We start from the raw sequence: 20188 nt of genomic DNA on the forward strand, positions 1-20188 counted from the left end.
TTGGTATGCCTGCATTTTCCCTAGAACCTGTCATCTATGGTCAAGAGGAATTTTACATTTCTGGCATGGTATGAACACTCAAAAATTGGAGGTTTGGAATTTTGTTGGGTTTTTTGGATTAGACTTCAGGGAATATTCCATATCATTGGCCTGAGCAAGGATTTTTAAAGATAAGATCTCCAAAGCAAAAACAGATAAATGGGGTTTTATGGAATTGAAACAGTTCTGCATGACAAAAGAAACAATAAAAAATGTAGACAATGGAAGAAACCATTTACAAACTCGCTGATGAGAGATTAACATCCATAATGTGTAAACTCTATATAAAGAGAATATACAATTAAAAGTGGACAAAAAACTTGAATAGACATTTCAAGAGACATGCAAATTACTTAACAGGCATTCCCAGCCAAGGAAGTGTTATTGCTGCCTTGTCCCAGACCCTGATGACATCTCAGGCTTATGCCCCTAAAAATAATACCCTGTGTCTCCACCGAGATTCAGAAACCCTTCACCACTAGAAACAGAGTAGAATGTAAGGTCTACCTGGGAGAATAGCCCACTCCCCTCATTCCCTCCTCCTCCCCTACAAGGACAGCACGGTAGCCTTAGCACAAATGGCCTACTGGACACCAGTAATCAGCTCTGAGGGTTCATCCTCTGACTTCCAGTCACTGCCTAATGCTCTGAGGTCCAGGCCTCCTCCGCCCAGTCACACCCTCATCCACCAGCTCACACCCAGATCCAACCTGCCAGGCCTTGTTGTACCAGGTCATGCCTGCTTTCCCCAGTCAGAGGCTCCCTAGGCTCTGAGGTACTTTCTGAATCCCCTGTGGCCACACCTCCTCCTGGCCCTCCCCTATTTAATCCCTCTCCCCTGCCCTAAACTTTCACTCTCTGCACTGTGGTTTCCAGCTCAGGCGGGCTGGCAGTGTGCTCTCCTTCTTGCTCTTGCTTTTGGGTAAATCAACTCTTGCCAAAGAAGATGGTGCTCACCAGCTTTTTACCCGCACCTACTCAGCTATCCCTGGACCTACTTGAAGTTGAAGAGAAGGCAAGATCTCACAATTCCTGGCAGACCTGCCTGGCCTCCTCACCCAGAGAACCTCCCCCATATGGGTGCCGAAAAGGTTGGAATCCTCGCTCACTAGAAGATTTTGGAGATGGAGGTGCTTTTCCAGAGATCCATGTGGCCCAGTATCCACTGGATATGGGATGACAACAAACCAGGTCCAATGCGCTGGCCATTCAGGTCGATCCTGAAGGAAGAATTCCATATGATGGAGTTGCTCGACAAGGTCAGTCAAGAGACAAGGTCATTTACAGCAAATATACTGACCTGCTGCCACAGGAGGGGATGCATGCCGGTGCTCCAGACCCACAGAGACCCGGCAAAGAAGCTATTCAAGAGATCACAGCAAAGACAAGGGTAGCCTTAGAGAAGTGTGTGCAGCAGAAGGTTGCCTCAGCCATGCCAGTTTGGGCAGCTGATCAACCGGCTCCTGCTCAGTATCTGCGATACACACCATCTCAGCAAGGAGTGGCATTGAACTCTGGAGCTACACAGAGGCTCATTCGCATGGTAGAGATGCAGACAGATCCAATGGAGCCTCCGAGGTTCCGGATCAACCAGAAGATTCCCCGGGGACCACCTTCTCCTCCTGCACCTGTCATGCACTCTCCAAGCCAAAAGATGACTGCCAAGGAGCAGCAAGAGTGGAAGACTCCTTCTTGCATCTCCAACTGGAAAAATGCAAAGGGTTATACAATTCCCTTAGACAAGCGACTGGCCGCCGATGCAAGAGGACTTCAGATGGTATGGTACACCTCAATGAGAACTTTGCCAAACTCACCGAAATGCTCTACATTGCCGATCGGAAGGCTCGAGAGGCTGTGGAAACACGGGCCCAAGTGGAGAGAAAAAGGGCTCAGAAAGCAAAAGAGAAGCATGAAGAGAAACTTAGAGTGATGGCCCAAAAAGCCAGAAAGAGGAGAGTTGGCATCAAAACCCGTGTGGACAGAGATGATGGGGAGGCCCGTGGGTGGGAGGAGATCCGGCACAAGAGGCAAAAAGAGAGACAGCACAACCGGCATCTTTCCAGGGCAGCTGCTGAGAAGAGATGGAAACCGCAGAGGAAGGAACATCGAGACATCACTGAAGTCATTGCTCTGGGTGTCCCCAATCCTGGAACCTCCAAGGAAGTTTGGTATGACCAGAGGCTCTTCAACCAGTCCAAAGGTATGGACAGCGGATTTGCAGGTGGAGAAGATGACATTTACAGCGTTTATGATCTCACCTGGAGAGGTGATAAAGACATGGCCCAGACCATCTATAGGCCCAGGACAAATCTGGACAAGGACATGGATGGTGATGACCTAAAAACCAAAATCCAGACCAACAGCTTTCTTCCAGTTCAAGAGGTTTCCGGTTCAGAACATAGGCAGACCGCACGAGAAGGGCCAGTGCAGTTTGAGGAGGATCCTTTTGGTTTGGACAAGTTTCTGCAAGAAGCTAAACAGCACAGTGGCTCCAAAAGACTTGCAGATAGCAGCCGACCCGAGGAGCATGAGCATGAAGGCAAGAAGAGGAGGAAGCCATAGATACTTCTCTCTTCCCACTCAATGAACTTCGTCTAGAACCCTAGTGATGCAAGTCATGGGGATATGCTTTGGAAAGTGTCAGAGTAAAATCCAAATCTGGATACACCACAAATGGATCAAAGACCTCGAAGTCAAAGCAGATCCTCAGAAAATATTACAGGATGGAAGAGGAGAAAGCCTAGGTCTACTTGGCACAGGCCAAAATTTTCTTCAAAGAGACCCAGAAACACAACAAATCAAAGAAAGCTTGGACAAATGGGACTGCATGATATTGCAGAGCTTCTGCATGACAACGGACTTAGGTAGCAAGATCAATAGAAAGCCCACGGATTGGGAGAAGAGCTTCACTAGCCACGCAACAGACAAGGGTCTCATATCTAAAATAGACCTGGAACTCAAAAAATTAAATCCCCCAGAAACAAATCTCCAAAGAAACAACTGCCCGATAAATAAGTGGGCTAAAGACTTAGAGAGAAACTTCTCTGAAGAGGAAAGAAGGATGGCGAATAGACACAGGCAGAAATGCTCAACCTCTCTAACCATAAAAGAAATGCAAATCAAAACAACCTTCAGATACCACCTCACCCCAGTTAGAATGGCTATAATGAAGAACTCTAATAACAACAGATGCTGGAGGATGTGGACAGAAGGGACCCTTACTGCATTGTTGGTGGGAGTGTAGACTTGATCAACCACTTTGGAAAGCAGAATGGAGGTTCCTCAAAAGAGTCCACATAGAGCTCCCCTAGGACTCAGCAATCCCCGTTTGGGGCATTTACGCAAGTGTTTCCCCATCAAGACCATACTAAAGCTCCCAGCACAACTATGTTTATTGCAGCATTATATACCATAGTGAAGATATGGAACCAACCCAGATGCCCCTCAGTAGATGAATGGATCAAGAAAATGTGGTATATATACACAATGGAATTCTATGCCTCCATCAGAAAGAATGACATTGCTCCATTTGTTAGGAAATGGAAAAACTTGGAAAACATTATATTAAGTGAAGTAAGCCAGGCCTAAAGAAGCATAGATCCCATGGTTTCCCTTATTTGCAATATCTAGTATATGTTTGAGTCAAGCGGAAAAGGTCAGATAATGTGATAGGAAAATGAACCCTTAGATATATATTTTAATGTTTTTTTTCTTTCATGCATGTGTTTCTAACGCATTTATAAGATTATTTCTTTGTTGCTTTGTATGTCCCTCCCCCAGAGTATAACTCCCGCTTTAACTATATTTGATGTCATTATAACTTCTGGAGAAGATGGGGAAAAACAAGTCGTTTAAGGATACAGATGGACCTGTTGCAACAATGAGAAGTACAAGTTGCCATGTCGAAAACGAGCTTTACAACGTCGGTGCGGGGAGTGGGGGGGGGAAGGATTGGGTGGGGGTGTGAGGGGGGATACTGGGAAGGGATGTGAAGGGTAAACAAAGGAGGAGGCTGCAGTGCTTGGTAAGAAATGTATGCATTATCCTGCCCATGTAATTGTAACCCCTCTGTACAGTATGTTCACAAATAAAATAAAATAAAATAAAATAAAAAGAAATGTACTCCTTATCTTGCCCATGTAATTGTAACCCCTCTCTATGGTATTTTTACAATAAAAGAAGAAAGGAAGAAAATGTGGTACATATACACAATGGAATTCTATGCCTCCATCAGAATGAAGGACATTGCCCCATTTGTTAGGAAATGGAAAGACTTGGAAAAAATTATATTAAGTGTAGTAAGCCAGGCCCAAAGAAACATAGGTCCCATGGTTTCCCTTATTTGCAATAACTAGTATATGTCTGAGACAAGTAGAAATGGTCACATAAATTGATGTTCGGTGAAATGAATGCCAAGATGAGTATTCAAATGTTTTTTTCTTTCTTGCTGTTGTTTCTTACATAGTTATAAGAGGGTTTCTTTGTTGCTTTGTGTGTCCCTCCCCCACGGTATAACCCCTGCTGTCACTGTATTTGATGTTGGTATATTTTGTGGAAGGGAATAAACACATCGTTTAAATAGGGATACAGGTGGAACCATTGCAAGAATGAGATATACAAGTTGTTATGTCGAAAAATGAACTTTACAACTTTGGCTGGGGTGGGGAGGTAGGACATGGGAAGGGATGGGAAGGGGAAACAAAGGAGGAGGCAACAATGCTTGATAAGAAATGTACTCGTGGAGCTGGGAAGGTGGCTCAGTGGTAGAGTGCTTGCCTTGCATGCCTGAGGCCCTGGGTTTGATTCCTAAGCACCACAAAAGCAAAAAGAAAAAAGTGGAAGTGGCGCTTTGGCTCACCTGAGTGTTAGCCTTGAGCTGAAGGGCTGAGGGACAGGGCCCCAGCCCAGAGTTCAGGCCCCATGCCCAGAACTCCTCCCCCCCAAAAAAAAAGAAAAAAAAGAGAAAGAAATGTACTCATTACTTTGCCCACATGATTGTAACCCCTTTGTATGGTATTTTCACATTAAAAAAATAGGAAAAGTTATTTTTAACGTTTCCACGTTTTCCTTTTTTCTATTTTCATTTGTCAACTTGCAGGATAAAATTCCTTCATTGTAGAAGGAACAAAATACAATATAATAAAGTTTTTCCTATCTGAACCATGTGGCACCGGTCTCCTTTCGGCAAACCTTACACAAGGGAGCCGAACAACCTGGCCCAGAGGGTTTGGCTTCTCTCTATATACTGAGTACATTTTAAGTGGGAGGTCAGCAGAGTAATGATGATCAATTTTCCCACCTGAAAGTAAGATTAGTTTGTCAGCTCTAATGAGATCCTGCTCCCACCCCTCCTTAGCCCATATATTGGTCAATCGCCTATTGCCACCATGTAAACCACTATGGATATCAAGCTACCCATGTTAAATTGAAACAGAGCTCTCCTTTTAAACTATACGTTCAACTTTCTTATTCAGACTGTTTCCTCAGTCTTCTTTCCCTAGAAGAATATCCACGTTCACAATCAAGGAACCATCTCTGCTGCCTTGTCCTGATCAGGATGACATCTCTGCATTCTATTCCAAAGAATGATACCCCTGTGTCAGCAGGAAGTATCCAGAGAGAAAAGGCTCTCCTTCAAAAGTGCCAAAATGCTGGAATGTTAGGAGTGCCCTGGGAAACAACACTGCCCCCAACACCCCTCCTGCTCTCCTCCTCCTTTCCAGGAGAGGGCAGCATGTTAGCTTTTCCAGAATTCTCCTGCTGGAAAGCAGTAATCTCCTCAGTCCATCTCCTGAATGAGAGTCAGCAAAGGGCTCCAGGCTCTGAGGTCACCACCTCACCCTCTGAGGTCACGCCCTCACCCACCCAGCCCTGTCTCCCTAAGCCCAGCCACGCCCTTATCCACCCTGTCACACCCTGATAAGCCCAGTCACTCCCTCACAGGTGCAGCACTGCCTGCTTCCACCAGTGAGAGGCTCCCTAAGCTCTGAGGTCATTTCCGCCTCGGCTGTGGCCTCGCCTCTTCCCAGCCTGGCACTATATAAGCCCTCTGGCTGGTGCTAAGCTTTGTCTCTGGGCCAGCCTCCCTCCAGTGCAGGTCGGCCCGCAGGTTGGTCTTGCTCCCTCCTGTAACTCAGCTCTTCCCGCGGACTCGCTTCCTTGTTGGGAAGCTTGGTAGTGTCAAGAGCTATCTGCGGTCCCAGTGTGTGCGGACATCTCCCAGGATCTCCTGCAGACATGGCAGTCTCCAACGCAGTCGGGAAACTGCGGATCCCTCAGGTGGCCAAGGTCAAAAACAAAGCTCCAGCTCTAGTCCAGATCACCGCTGAACAACTGCTGAGGGAGGCCAAAGAACGAGAGCTTGAGCTTCTTCCACCTCCACCTCAACAGAGGATCGCAGATGAAGAAGAATTCAATGACTACAAGCTGAGGAAAAGGAAGGCCTTTGAAGATAACTTAAGGAAGAACCGGACTGTGATTGGCAACTGGATAAAATACGCACAGTGGGAAGAAAGGCTCCAGGAAATTCAGAGGGCTCGATCCATCTACGAGCGTGCTTTAGACGTGGACTATAGAAATATCACACTCTGGCTGAAATATGCAGAAATGGAAATGAGGAATCGCCAGGCCAACCATGCCCGAAATGTGTGGGACCGTGCCATCACAACACTGCCACGAGTCAGCCAGTTCTGGTACAAGTACACATACATGGAAGAGCTGTTGGGGAACATGGCCGGTGCCCGGCAGGTGTTTGAGCGCTGGATGGAATGGCAGCCCGAGGAGCAAGCCTGGCACTCCTACATTAACTTTGAGCTGAGATACAAAGAGGTGGAGCGGGCTCGGACCATTTACGAACGCTTTGTTCTTGTGCACCCGTGGGTGAAAAACTGGATCAAATATGCCCACTCTGAAGAAAAACATGGTTATTTTGCCCACGCACGGAAAGTGTATGAGAGAGCTGTTGAGTTCTTCGGAGAGGAACATATGGATGAACACCTCTATGTTGCCTTTGCCAAATTTGAGGAAAACCAGAAAGAATTTGAGAGGGCCCAGGTCATCTACAAGTATGCCTTGGACAGAATCCCAACACATGAGGCTCAAGAGCTCTTCAAAAACTATACCATCTTTGAGAAGAAGTTTGGTGACAGGCGGGGTATTGAAGCTATCATTGTGACTAAACGCAGATTCCAGTATGAAGAGGAAGTGAGGGCCAGTCCCCACAATTATGATGCGTGGTTTGATTACTTGCGCTTACTGGAAAGCACTGCAGAAGCTGACACAGTGCGAGAGGTTTATGAGAGAGCCATTGCTAACATTCCACCCATTCAGGAGAAGAGACACTGGAAGCGTTACATCTACCTCTGGATCAACTATGCACTCTATGAAGAATTGCAGACAAAGGATCCTGAGAGGACAAGGCAGGTGTATCAAGCCTCTTTGGAATTAATTCCTCATCAAGAGTTCACATTTGCCAAAATGTGGCTCTATTATGCACAATTTGAAATAAGACAGAGAAATTTATCATCTGCCAGAAGAGCTTTGGGGATTTCAATAGGCAAGTGTCCAAAGAGCAAGTTATTTAAAGGCTACATAGAACTGGAAGTGAAGCTTCGAGAATTTGACAGATGCCAGAAGCTTTATGCAAAGCTGTTGGAATTTGCACCTGAACATTGTACCTCCTGGATTAAGTTTGCAGAATTAGAGACAATCCTTGGTGATGTGGAGAGAGCCAGGGCAATCTATGAGTTAGCCATCAGCCAGCCTCGCTTAGACATGCCAGAGGTGCTTTGGAAATCCTACATCGACTTTGAGATGGAACAGGGAGAAATTGAGAGAACACGAAATCTTTACCGACAGTTGCTCCAACGGACACAGCATGTCAAGGTATGGATCAGTTTGGCTCACTTTGAGTTGTCTGCAGGAGAAGACGGAAGTGTGTCTAAATGCAGACAGATTTATGAAGAGGCTAACAAAACCATGCAGAACTGTGAAGAAAAGGAAGCGAGGCTTATGCTGCTGCAATCTTGGAGAAGCTTTGAGGATGAATTTGGAACAGTATCAGATAAGGAGAGAGTAGACAGACTCATGCCAGAGAAAGTGAAGAAGAGAAGAAAGGTTCTGACTGATGACGGGTCTGATGCAGGCTGGGAAGAATACTGTGACTACATCTTTCCAGAAGATGAAGCTGCCAGCCAACCTAACCTCAAACTTCTGACTATGGCTAAACTTTGGAAGAAACAACAGCATCCTGACTCAGGATGCTTTCTCTAAATGTTGCCACATTTTGGTGTTTTATATTTTTATTTGTAATGTTGTAAAATTTTGTAATATTGTAAAGTTTGTAAAATTTTTCCTTGTTGGAAGGAATAAAATAAAATAAACTGTTACATATCTGCAGCATGTTGTGGTCTGCATTTATTGAAACTTACATTAGAGAACCCAACAACCTGGCCCAGAGGTTCAGCTTCTCTAAACTTACTGAGGATACTTTAAAAAGGAGGTCAGGAGACTAGCCATTATCAACCTTACTTGGGAAGAGCAGGACAACATTTTCCTATATAAGTATAAATGGTAGTTCTTTGTTTTCATATGGAAGATATTGAAGTGCAATTGTTTATTTGATAGCATTACTTAGTACATGTATAGTTTTTATCAATTCACTGGGGATGGACATTTGTCTCAGACACTTGAAGCTGTTAGGAACACCCACATTGCAGACTTTGGATGGACATCCACTTTTAGTATACTTGTTTTGATTCCAAGAAAGCGATTGCCAAGTCCTATGGTAGGTATGTATTTATTTAGAAGAAGCTACTATAAAAATGTCACAGTGCAGATCAGAAGGAACAATTCTGCCCAACTAGAGGTAAGGTATGTGAAGTACTGTTGGCAATGTTGACCATGTTAATTCCATCACAGGTCTTCATGGTAAGCACCTCTCAGGCTTGTTTCTTGAAATGTCACATCTGACCTTTCCCTGTGCCTGGTTGACTGGATTAAGAAGGTCTGACCAACAAAGCTTCTGCTCACCACTGGCAAGCCATGTGGATGTCCAGACCTAGTAACCCTTCGGCTCCTGCAGGCACCCGACTTCCACCCTACTGCAGATCCCAAGGGAGATCAGTCAACTCATGGAAACATTAGGAAGAATGATATTTGCTTTAAGCTCTGATGGTGTTTGCTTGTAATCCCAGCACTTGTGAGACTGAGGTAGGAGGATTGGGAGTTTGAAACAGCCTGGACAACATGAATAGAATATATTTTTGGTTATTGATGTTGAAAAATTATGGATACTTGATAGACAACAGGAACAAAAGTTATCACCCCAAAGTAGGATATGACCATAAAACCAAGTAAGCTGTCAAGTCATTTCCTGTTGATTTGGTGAGGTGTGTTAGTTTCTGAATGGATGGTAGGGGAAGGCAGAAGAAAGGATTTAAAACTTTTTGCTATTATCTGTGTCAGTATTATTTTCTTTTTAGCTTGTGACATATTGTAAATTTCATCTTCTCTGCCTACAAATGCACTGTCCATACCCTTGGATTGGTTGAAGAGCTGTTGGTCATACTGAACTTCATTTGAGGTGCAAGAATTGGGGACACCCCAATGACTTCAGTGATTTCAGTGATTATCTGCTCTTCCTTTTTCTGCAGTTCTGATCCCTTCCCAGCAGCTGTCCAGGAAAGATAATGGTCATGCCGTCTCTCTTTTTGCCTCTCCTGCTGGATCTCATCCCTCCTATGTGCGTGCCTCCCTATCATCTGTCCACATGGGTTTGGATCCCAGCTCTCCTCTCCCTGGCTTTTGTGCCATCACTCTAAGTTTCCCTTTCATTCTGAATCCTTTTTCTCTCCACTTGGGCCCATCTTTCCACAGTGTCCAGAGCCTTCCAGTCAGCAATATAGAGAACATCAGCCAGTTTGGCAAAGTTCTCATTGATGCGAACCATCTGAAGTCCTCTTCCACTAGTGGCCATTCGCTTGTCTAATGGAATTGTGTAACCCTTTGCATTTTTCCAGTTGGAAATGCAAGGAAGAATCTTCCACTCTTGTTGCTTCTTGGCAGTCATTTTTTTAGTTGGAGAGTGCATGACAGATGCAGGAGGAGTAGGTGGTCCCTGGGGAATCTTCTTGTTGATCTTGAACCTCAGAGGTTCCATTGGATCTTTCTGCATTACTACCATCTGAATTAGCTTCTGTGAAGCTCCAGAGTTCAATGCCACTCCTTGCTGAGATGGTGTGTATTGCAGATACTGAGCAGGAGCCAGTTGATCAGCTGCCCGAACTGGCATGGCTGAGGCAACCTTCTGCTGGACACACTTCTCTAAGGCTACCCTTGTCTTTGCTGTGATCTCTTGAATAGCTTCTTCACTGGATGTCTGTGGGTCTGGATCATTAGTATTCATGCCCTCATTTGGCACCAGGTCAGTATATTTGCTGTAAATGACCTAGTCTTTTTTTTTTTTTTTTTTGCTTATGTGATGCTGAGGAATTGAACCCAGGGCCTCATGCATGCAAGGCAAGCGCTCTTCCACTGAGTCACCTTCCCAGACCCATGACCTTGTCTTTTGACTGTCTTTGTCAAGCAATTGCATCGTACTGAATTCTTCCTTCAGGATTGACCTGAATGGCCAGTGCATTTGACTGGTTTTTGTTGTCATCTCTATCCAGTGGATAATGGGCCACATGGATCTCTGGAAAAGCATGATCAAAGTCCTCTAGGAAGCGAGATATACAGCCCGTTGGGTATCTGTATGAGGAAAGTTTCTCTATGTGAAGAGGCCACGGAAATCTGCCATGGACTGTGTGATTCTGACTTCTCTACTGCTTCAGGTTGGTCCTGAGATAGCTGAGTAGGTACAGGTAAAAAGCTGGTGAGTGCCATCTTCTTCAGTAAAAGTTGATTTAGTGAAGAGCAGGAGCAAACGGATGTCCTGCCTGAGCTGGATGCATGCACAGTGAGATCATAGGGCAGGAGAGAGGAATTATTTAGGAAGGGCAAGGAGGAGATGTGTCCACAGCGGATGTGGAAATGACGTCAGAGCTGATGGATCTTCTCTCTGGCAGGAAAAGAGGCCTGACTGGGGCAGATAAGCACAAGACCTCAGAGGACGAGGAAGTGACCTCAGAGCCCGGGGCCTTGCAGACTCAATGAGGGGATTGACACTTTGATGTGATTGATTATACTTGTTTCCCACAGGTGATTTCTGGAATGGCTACTGAGCTTTCCTTTCTAGCAGAGAAGAGGAGGAGAGCAGGAGGAGAGTGGGCCAATGTCATGGGCATACCTAACATTCTAGCCTTTTGACAATTGAAAAGAGCCACTGGTTCTCTCTGGCTACTTCCTGTTGACACGGTCATTTTTAGGGGTAGAAGGCTGAGATGACATCCTGACTGGTATAAAGCAGCAGTAACAGTTCCTTGGTTGTGAATGTTTATATTTGTCTATGGAAAGAAGTCTTAGGAGGCAGGGGCTGAACAAGAAGTTGAAAGTATAGCATAGAATGAAAAGTTCTGTTCCACTTTAAAATGGGTGACTTGATGCCCTTAGTGGTTCCCATGGTACCAACAGGGGTTTGACCAAAGATTTGGTCTGGGGAGGGTTAAGGGGGAGGGGTGAAGACCTGACTGGACCACTTCATATCTCCAGGTCTGAGGAGCAAAACTCCAGTCATTTCCACGTGGAAGTGAGAGGAGCAAAGGTGGTCCAGTGATGTAACAGGATAAGGGACAGAGGATAGCAGCACTAACTCCTGGTGGCCCATCTGTAGGTCAAAAGTGCAAGAGAGCCTGGGAGCTGATCCCAGTGACAACTCCTGAGTATAGTCAGGTGTGACAGACCAAGTAAGGGAAGGTATGGCCATGAACACACAAGCATGTAAGTGCATACACATGCCCATGTGTAGGTATGAAGGTTGACTAGGTAAGCCAGGTTTTACGGAGAGAGTCCAGGGATACACAGGTTTAAGGAGACAGGTGTTGTCCAGAACATCTAGAGAATGAGAGGGTGGGTTAATCAAGGCCAGAGAACATGCTTTCAGCGTGTATTAAATGTTTCACCCCTGGCCCTATTAGAAACAGGCTGCATGTTGTTAAAGAGAAAGAAGTTTCATAGCCTACAGCCCTTCAGAAGGCTTCAGAGCTAGAGAACAAAGCTCACTCAGAAAGTCAAGTTCGGGCTGGGAAGGTGGCTCAGTGGTAGAGTGCTTGCCTTGCATGCCTGTGGGCTGGGTTCGATTCCTTAGCACCACATAAGCTAAAAATTAAAAAGCCAGAAGTGGTGCTGTGGCTCAAGTGGTAGAGCGCTAGACTTGAACTGAAGAGCTAAGGGACAGCGCCCAGAGTTCAGGCCCATGACTGCTTCCCCCCCCACACACACAAAAAAAAAAAGAAAAGTCAAGGTTTATGGAAGTGGCACTGTGGCTCTAGAAATAAAGCGCTTGTCTTGAGCTGAAGAGCTGAGGGATAGCACCCAGGCCCAAAGTTCAAGCCCCATGACTGACAAAAAATAAATAGTAAAGTCAAGGTCCAGATCCTACTCCTGTCCTCTTCTAGTCCTAGCCTGAGCATGACATTAGTTATGAAAATCAGATTTAAAAGTATTGACTCCTTGTAGACAAGGCTCCCATTGACAGGGAAAGGCTGAACACCTACACACATGCTTAAGGTCTACAACAGAAAGGAAAACACTGGATGCCTACTCACATTCCACTGTCTTCACTACCAAGCACCACTTGAGAAGGCATGACATTGCAGTTGCTTAGATCCAACCATTCCCTGATTCCTGACAGGTTGATCCAGTCTCATGTGCCTTCTGATCCTTTTTTAAAAAAAAAATCTATCCCAATTCTGTCATGATGCACACTAATGGAATGCATAGTGCATCCTTCAGAAGTTTAGGTAAACACTATTCACAAGGAGGAGAAATGCAGATTATTTAAGACTTTTATTGCAACAAAAAGAAGGCCATGGGTGTATGCTTTCTTCTCTACAATTCCAGCTCATTGGGCATGTAGAGGGTAGAACATACTCAACTCAGGGTGGCCAGGATTGGGAGGTCTATTTGCAGGGCCGTGGGACGGGGAGTCAGAGGGAAGTTTACCCCCCCCCCATCCCCAGGCTGCATTTCTACATTTCCTCAGTGTGATCTTGCTTTGTTGAGAGATCTCATAGACTTTGACATCACCCAGCCATTACTGTAAGCTCCCTCTACCTATACAAAGTTGCACCTACAGAAAACCACAGACTGCCTCTACATCAAGAAGAGAGCAGCATTCTTCCTGGTTTAGCTCTGAACCAGCAAAGCTGCAATCACTAAGATGGGAGTCGTTTGTTTGGTGGGTTCTCTGGTGTTGCCATGGGAAATACCATGTTCATTGTCCTCCTGCAGTGTGTGAGCTTGAACAGCCTGGTAGAGGGAAATGCAATTGCCTGATATGAATGCTCAGGACACAGGCTTCACCCAGGGACAGTACCACAGTCTCCCACAGCAGAATGTCCCTTGGTGCCATGATGGAGGCTTTGGAAGCCTTTCCAGGGTTCTACAAGGCCAACTGCTTCTGGGATGCTCTGCATGCCAGAAGTTTCCATGGGCACCAGCCTGTGGATTCACCAGTGCAAAGAAGGCACTTTCTCCATCACAAGCAGAACTGATGTGGAATCAGTAACACCAAGTGTTACATTGAAAGTCCTGAGTGTTATAAAAAAAAATGACTATCTTTCAGACAAAGAAGTGTAAAAATCCAAGCAAGAATCTTTTAAAGGCAAGTGGCTCCATCCTATCACAGCAGTACAATGCCAGCAATTGGCCTTTGGATGGCTGGCTGCCTCCCAGGTTCAAGAAGTTAATCAGGGTCACTGTTGCAGCAGTACCAGTTCAGCCTTTTAAAGCCATTTAAGTCATGGGTCCTACCTTAGATCCATTCAAGTCATGGATCCCACCTACGGATCCTTGCCTCCAGAGCACTTCATCTGTGAGTCCTTTCAGTCAGCAATAGAGTAGCTAGGGAAAGAGGCAGGTCCATCTGAAGGCAGCCTTCTTGTTCAACTACCTGAGTCTCTTATGGCCAGGACTTTCAGTATTCAAGGGTACCGTGTTTTCACTCCAAGTGCTCCACCTATATATTCCCCAGCTCAGTCTCTTCATAAATCATAGTGTTGCTACTTCTAATTCCATGACTTAGAATGACTTCATTTTAGACCATTTGTCTGTCCTACTAGGCAAAAACAAAGTGACAACCCAGAGTCCTGCCCTTTAGGAAGACACCTTCTTACTATGGTCCTTCAAGGTTAGCTTGCACCAAAATCTCAGAAGCTCCCAGGAGGATAAAAGATGTGATAAGTGTATTCCAGCACCTCCACCAGTAAAGAAGAAGGACTCCAAGCCCTCTAGTCTTTGCCCAGAACAACATTAACAGCAAATCCAACTTATCAAGGCGAAGCAGAGGGTGCTGAAGTAGCTGGGGTTCTGTGCGCATATCAAGCACCCCAGATGATCATTGCTATGTATTTACAAGTCTTAAAATGTGAATGAGATCAAAGCCTCATTCAGACTGCCTAGGTAGTCCCTGATGGAATTACATGAATGATAGTCTGTGACCAATGTTTTTGTTCACTTCCAACCAAAGACTATATCGTGTGTGTGCATCTGGGCACTCCAGATTTAACTGCCCACTCCTCCTTTATTTTGGCACTACAGAATAGGAAATTCAAGAAATATGCATAGAGATGCTTTGGCAGTATACCAGGAAAAAGCCTAACTGAATTTCTAGAGAGGGACGTAGAGAAGAGTAGTGTTATAGGGAGCCAAGTTGAAAGCAAAGGGACTGAATATGGATGAGACCCCAGCCCTGTCTACCTTGGGTGGCTTCTCCTGGGCCTTCAAGCTGTCATCACTTAGATAGAGAAGCAATAGCCAAAGAGAAGTCCTTGGCATCCCTCAGTGTGAAGATGATCAAAGAGGAACCTGAAAATGTCACTGTACATTGGACCTGAGTCAGAATTTGGTCAAGGCTGACAAAGGTAAAAGTTATTACCCCCAGTTGAGTGGGGAGCTGCTTGAACGCGATGAGTTTAAGGCCTTGGGAATAAGGTGGATGTCTGTTTTATGGAAGGAATGTTTTATTATTCCCTTTTACTCCCTAATGATAAAGGAGTCAATTATTTCTATGTATACAAATTATACCTCATTAATGTCTATAACCACAAGATAGATTGATACCTCGTATGTGCAATGATCTGTATTTGTCCCTCCCCCTGAACTGAACTCAATAAAACTCTTCTTAGGGGTCCCTTAGGACTTGGTAGCAGGAATCCCATTCAGTCACCTGGCTCCCCAAGACCTCAGTTCTCTGGCCTGGTTTCCCATTATTGTCTTGTCCCCAGTCACAGCAGTCAGCAACACTTTCTTATGTATCAAGGGAGACCCTTCTGTCCAAAATATCCTATCACACAATTTAGTTGGACTTGCTGTCAGTAGGGAAGGGTACAAATACCTAACCCAGTATGAACATGAAATCTAGTATGAATAAACCCTAGAGCTTGAACTTAATAAAAGGAACCTGAAGATAGACAGCAGGCTTCCTAAAGCTCTTACCATGATATAAGAAAAGACAGCAAGAGAAGCAACAAGACAGCAAGAGCAGAAGTTTTGCTCCGCAACAGGTTGAGCTGGCCTGGGACATACAGCTCGAGGTCCCCCAGCAGGTCCCCCAGCCACAGGGAGGGCCATTGGGCCACCACAACCATGCCTCTCCTCACCTGGAGGCCAGTGCACCAGAGACGACGCTCAAACAGACGTGGCCATGGGAGGAAAAAGTCCTGTTCTTGATGTAGAGCAAGCCCCGCGATCATTCCCACGCTGTTAAGCAGCACAGAACCGAGAGGGGCCATCACAGGGACCTGGGCAACGGTCTGCTCCTTCGAGGGGTCCACAAGGGCAAGCATCACGGCAGCAGCCGCTTGGGCCACGGCAGACACAGACGCCGACCCCCGTGTCATCCTGCAGCCCAGGTGTGTGCACTCAATCCCAAGTGATTAGGATTTGGGTTCTTCAAACTAGGTCTATAGAAACACAGAGGACATTTTCTTTCGAGAAGAGCTATGTGGAAATTCTTTCACACACGAAAATGCCCTAGCAATATCTCATAGCAAACCATGGTCAGGATCAATTGTACTTTATTATACTTGTATATTGTTTATTGCTATAAGAACTGCAGTGGGAATTCTGTAAAAATGTATCTTATTTTTATACAGATATAAGTGTAGACATTGTTCTGTTTAAGTGGCTTGTTTCCTTAAATGATGGTGAATAATGTCTGCATAAAGAAGTGTTTGTATAAATCTTTTGACAATAAAATACAAATCTTGTTTTTCAAAAAAGAAAAACACTCACCCAGGGGATGAGTGCAATAGCCTGGAAATAGGGAATACCAAAAAATTACATGGGGTTGAGAGTGGAGGGTTCAGCTCTGTAATCCGGAGGATTGGGGGACGACAGCTTTTTGCCTGCAATCCTCCTCAACCCGTGCCATAGTCCTTTGCCCAGGCCTTGTTGGATATGTCTGCTGCTGGGGGAAATGTCCCCCCGTCACCAAGCTGACCGTAAGGATGGACCAGTTGCCTGGGCTGAGCAGTGAGTATGAGCAGACACTGGAGGTATAAAACAACAGCAGTCTTCAGGGAATGGGCTCTTCTGAATCCACTGATGCAGGTTTCTGTCTGGATTCTCCTGATCTTGGACAGAAAAGAAAACCTTGAAAATCTCAAGAAGAGGATAAATTATGAGGATAGATTCCTTGCCTTAGAAGGTTTTGAGGTATAGCCCAGCTTGGTATAGGAGCCATTCTGATTCTCTGGAACATGATATCTTTCAGCTCATTGACCAGGATAAAAACAAGAAAAAAGAAGCATTTGAGTTTAAGAAGCTCATAACACCTGCATCTCATGGTTGCCTGTATGCCCATGGACTAGACGAGGGTAAAGATGACTTCTCACAGAGGCAGAACTGAGCCCCAGCTCGGATGCTTTCTTCACATGAAAGAGATGTGAGCGAGGGAATTTTGTTCCTCTTTTCACACTCCAGTCACCTGTGACAGCCAGTTTGTCTGATGAGGATGATGGCTTCATGGACCTTCTTGATGGAGAGAATCTGAAGAACAATGTGGAGGCCCCATCGGGCATGGCAAGCCTCTGGACAGCACCCATGGTTATGAGAAGAGCTACAAATATTGGCAGTGGGTGAGGGCTGTTTGACTCCCCTTCCCAGTGTGACTCCAGCATATGTTCAGCAATGAAGGGAACAGAACAATCTCAAGAGGAATCTCCACAGGGAAGCACAAAGTGGCAGAAGAGCTTGGCTGGAATTAGTCCTGGAGGGTCACTTAATCTAGAGGGTCCCTGAGATTCTACAGCAGTGTGTGTCTCTGACAAATTCCTCCAAAAGGACCACAGAGAAAAAATATCAATGCATAGTCAATAGTATTTTACTAAAAATACTCCTTTTGGTGAAAAAAGATTCATAGAAGCTTTTATGTGTTTCCTCTCAGACTTCAGAAATTGTAAATTTTCAATGTGCTCAAGGCCCAAGGGTAAGGACACAGTTTATTATACAGCTTGTACAGGTTGCTCTTGGGTGTGTCTGTGCGCTGTTATAGGAAAGTCAACATTTCTGATTTTAAAAGTTTTAAATCTTGTTAAAAACATTTGTTTCACTGCAGAATTGTTTATAAAAATTCAATGAAGCTGGGCGCAGGTGGCTCATGCCTGTAATTCTAGCTACTCAGGAGGCTGAGATCTGAGGATCATGGTTCAAAGCCAGCCCTGGCAGGAAACTGTGAGATTCTTATGTCCAATAAACCAGTAGAAAACTGGAAGTGGTGCTGTGTCTCACGCGGTAGAGCCCTCGCCTTGAACTGAAGATCGCACGGACAGCGCCCAAGCCCAGAGTTCAAGCCACACGACGGAAAAAAATTATTCACTGAAAATTGGGGATCTGTTTCCTACTAGTCACAGCATTTATTCAATGTTGCTTTTTTAATATATTAAAAACAGGAAAAACAATGCTCAGGAGGAGGAATAGAAAGAGTATCTGAGTAGCCAAGAAGATAATGACAATGATGGTAGTGATCCAAGGTCTCCCTGAAAACATCACCAGACAACACACCGAATTTTGGCTGGATAAGAAGTGGTCCCAGTATCTCAGTAGTCCCAGGCCACTTCAGTCCTAAGATGGCTAAAGCTAGTTCAGCCAGTTCAGTGAATTGGATAATGACATATCCTGAACCAGAAGATCACATCAGATGTAGGGAAAGAAGTCACAGAAAGACAGCCTATAAAAACACATTAAAAACTCAGGTGAATGAGTACAATAGCCAGGAAATTGGGAATATCAAAAAATTCCATGGAATAAAAGCACAAAGCAGATCAGGAGACCAAGATTAAGTCCCCATATACAGATACACAGCATGGCAGGGCACCTAGGTAAATGGAAGACTAGACACTGCATGCTGCCTCCTGTTTTTGTCTCCACTTGAGGTATGAGACAGATTGTAAGGAAGAGTTCTGGCAGGCCACGGGCACACACTGCTGGAGCTGGACTTGGGTTCTTGTCTCATTCCTGATACTGTCCCAACACTGGCATCCTAATCTCCAAGCTGCCTTTGTCCAGGATCAACCAGGCCCTTTAGTGATGCTGACACATGCACCCCAGCTTCCTGCTCTCCTGGAAGCTGCTGTCCCTTGGGCCACAGGATGAACAGCAACCACGATTTTCGTACCCCTCCATCTAGCCTCACTCTCCAACAATAGAATCCCAGACATTGTCCATGGAGCAGGTAGGATCCTGAGCCACCTGTGTAGGCCATGGGAACAAAGGCTAGCCAAGCAGGAGTCTAATGACAAGTCAGAAGAGTGATCAACACCTTTGTCTCTGATAAGGCCAATACAGACACTAATTCAAGGGGGCATCAACTCTGGTTGACTTTTCTCATCTTCTAGACAGTTATTGAATAAATGTAAAAGCCTATCTGGCTAAACCAAGGCTAGAAGCAGCTCTACCAGATCACTGATTCTTAATGATGCATGCTTTCTAATGAAGACAATTCTCAATAGCAGAGTAATCAAGGGTTTCCTTTTAGAATTCTAGACCAAAGAGAGAAGGCACAGACAGTGTCACTGAGTGGTAGGACTCCTGTTCACAATCACTGCATGTTACCCATGAAAAGCATTTGGCCAGGCCCCTTGGGGAACAGCCCCCATGGGCCATGCCCAACTGCTAAAGATAATCTATCATGGTGGTTGCTTTTCCTTTCACCTCAAATGCTACCTTTGGGGCCAGCAATGCTGTACATTGATCAGAGCAAGTTCCTCCTCAGGACACAGGTAAGTCAATAATGTCAGGGTTAAGGCTTTCAGTGTGCTGAGCCTGCCTCTTCCAGCAGGAAAATCTATCTCTCTATACCTCCTAGGTACAGGTTCTCTCCCCCACCACAGAGCTTAAAGCTAGTGTCAGAATAGTCTCAGAGATTCTCCAGGCTGATGTTCTATAGGTTTGTGAAGCTATAAGAGGAACCTGAGACATTATCTCCCAAGAACTAGGCCTTTAAGTCCCATCTGACCATTAAGTTTGCTATACTCTCAGCCTCATTCATCTAAGAAGGCCTACCTCTCCATGCCTGCCATGTCCATTGCTGAAGCCCTGGCAGTGCAGACCTGCTACATAGCAGTGAGATGTGAGCTCCATCTATAAGCCAAAAACTTACAATATGCCTGTACATTCCAATAAAAATAGAAACAGGCCCATCAATTGGCAACTTGAGAGCCTGGTAGAACCAAAGAATGTGACATTTCTTACCAGCAACATGAGAACAGTGCTTTACCACTCTATAAGGAAATGAGAGCCATCAGACTTGGAGAAGAACCAGAACAGACTGGAGACTCCCAGTTACAACCAGATGCTGCTCACACTTAGTCCCAGGGCATTTCAAGTCCTTTACAACCTGCCAATTAGACAGACAGATTTGAGTATCTCCAGTCCCCTTGTCAATTACTGGTACCATGCAAAACTGGTACCATTGCAAAAACTGGTACCATGGTGTCAGGCAGCAAACCCTTGATCAGAATCTCAGGAATCAAATCTAAGATTAGCACTC

General features: G+C 45.2%; 1 protein-coding gene and 3 pseudogenes across 1 annotated transcript; 3 read left to right on the forward strand and 1 right to left on the reverse strand.

The window, feature by feature from the left end:
• The first annotated feature begins 985 nt into the window (after positions 1-985).
• On the forward strand, positions 986-2626 carry LOC138825746 (SNW domain-containing protein 1 pseudogene; annotated as a pseudogene).
• Positions 2627-6276: 3650 nt separating this feature from the next.
• LOC138825846 (crooked neck-like protein 1) lies at positions 6277-14877 on the forward strand. The gene is made up of 3 exons (XM_070020495.1): positions 6277-8282; positions 10948-10987; positions 14812-14877. The coding sequence occupies exons 1-3, from the start codon at positions 6277-6279 to the stop codon at positions 14875-14877; spliced, it is 2112 nt and encodes a 703-aa protein (XP_069876596.1).
• Positions 9098-10923, reverse strand: LOC138825814 (SNW domain-containing protein 1-like; annotated as a pseudogene).
• A 1316-nt stretch (positions 14878-16193) lies between the features above and the next one.
• On the forward strand, positions 16194-19785 carry LOC138825847 (M-phase inducer phosphatase 1-like; annotated as a pseudogene).
• Positions 19786-20188: the final 403 nt, after the last annotated feature.

The sequence above is a fragment of the Dipodomys merriami genome, unplaced genomic scaffold (genome assembly GCF_024711535.1).
Source record: "Dipodomys merriami isolate MVZ:Mamm:240054 unplaced genomic scaffold, mDipMer1.0.p SCAF_14, whole genome shotgun sequence".
Taxonomy (NCBI): domain Eukaryota; kingdom Metazoa; phylum Chordata; class Mammalia; order Rodentia; family Heteromyidae; genus Dipodomys; species Dipodomys merriami.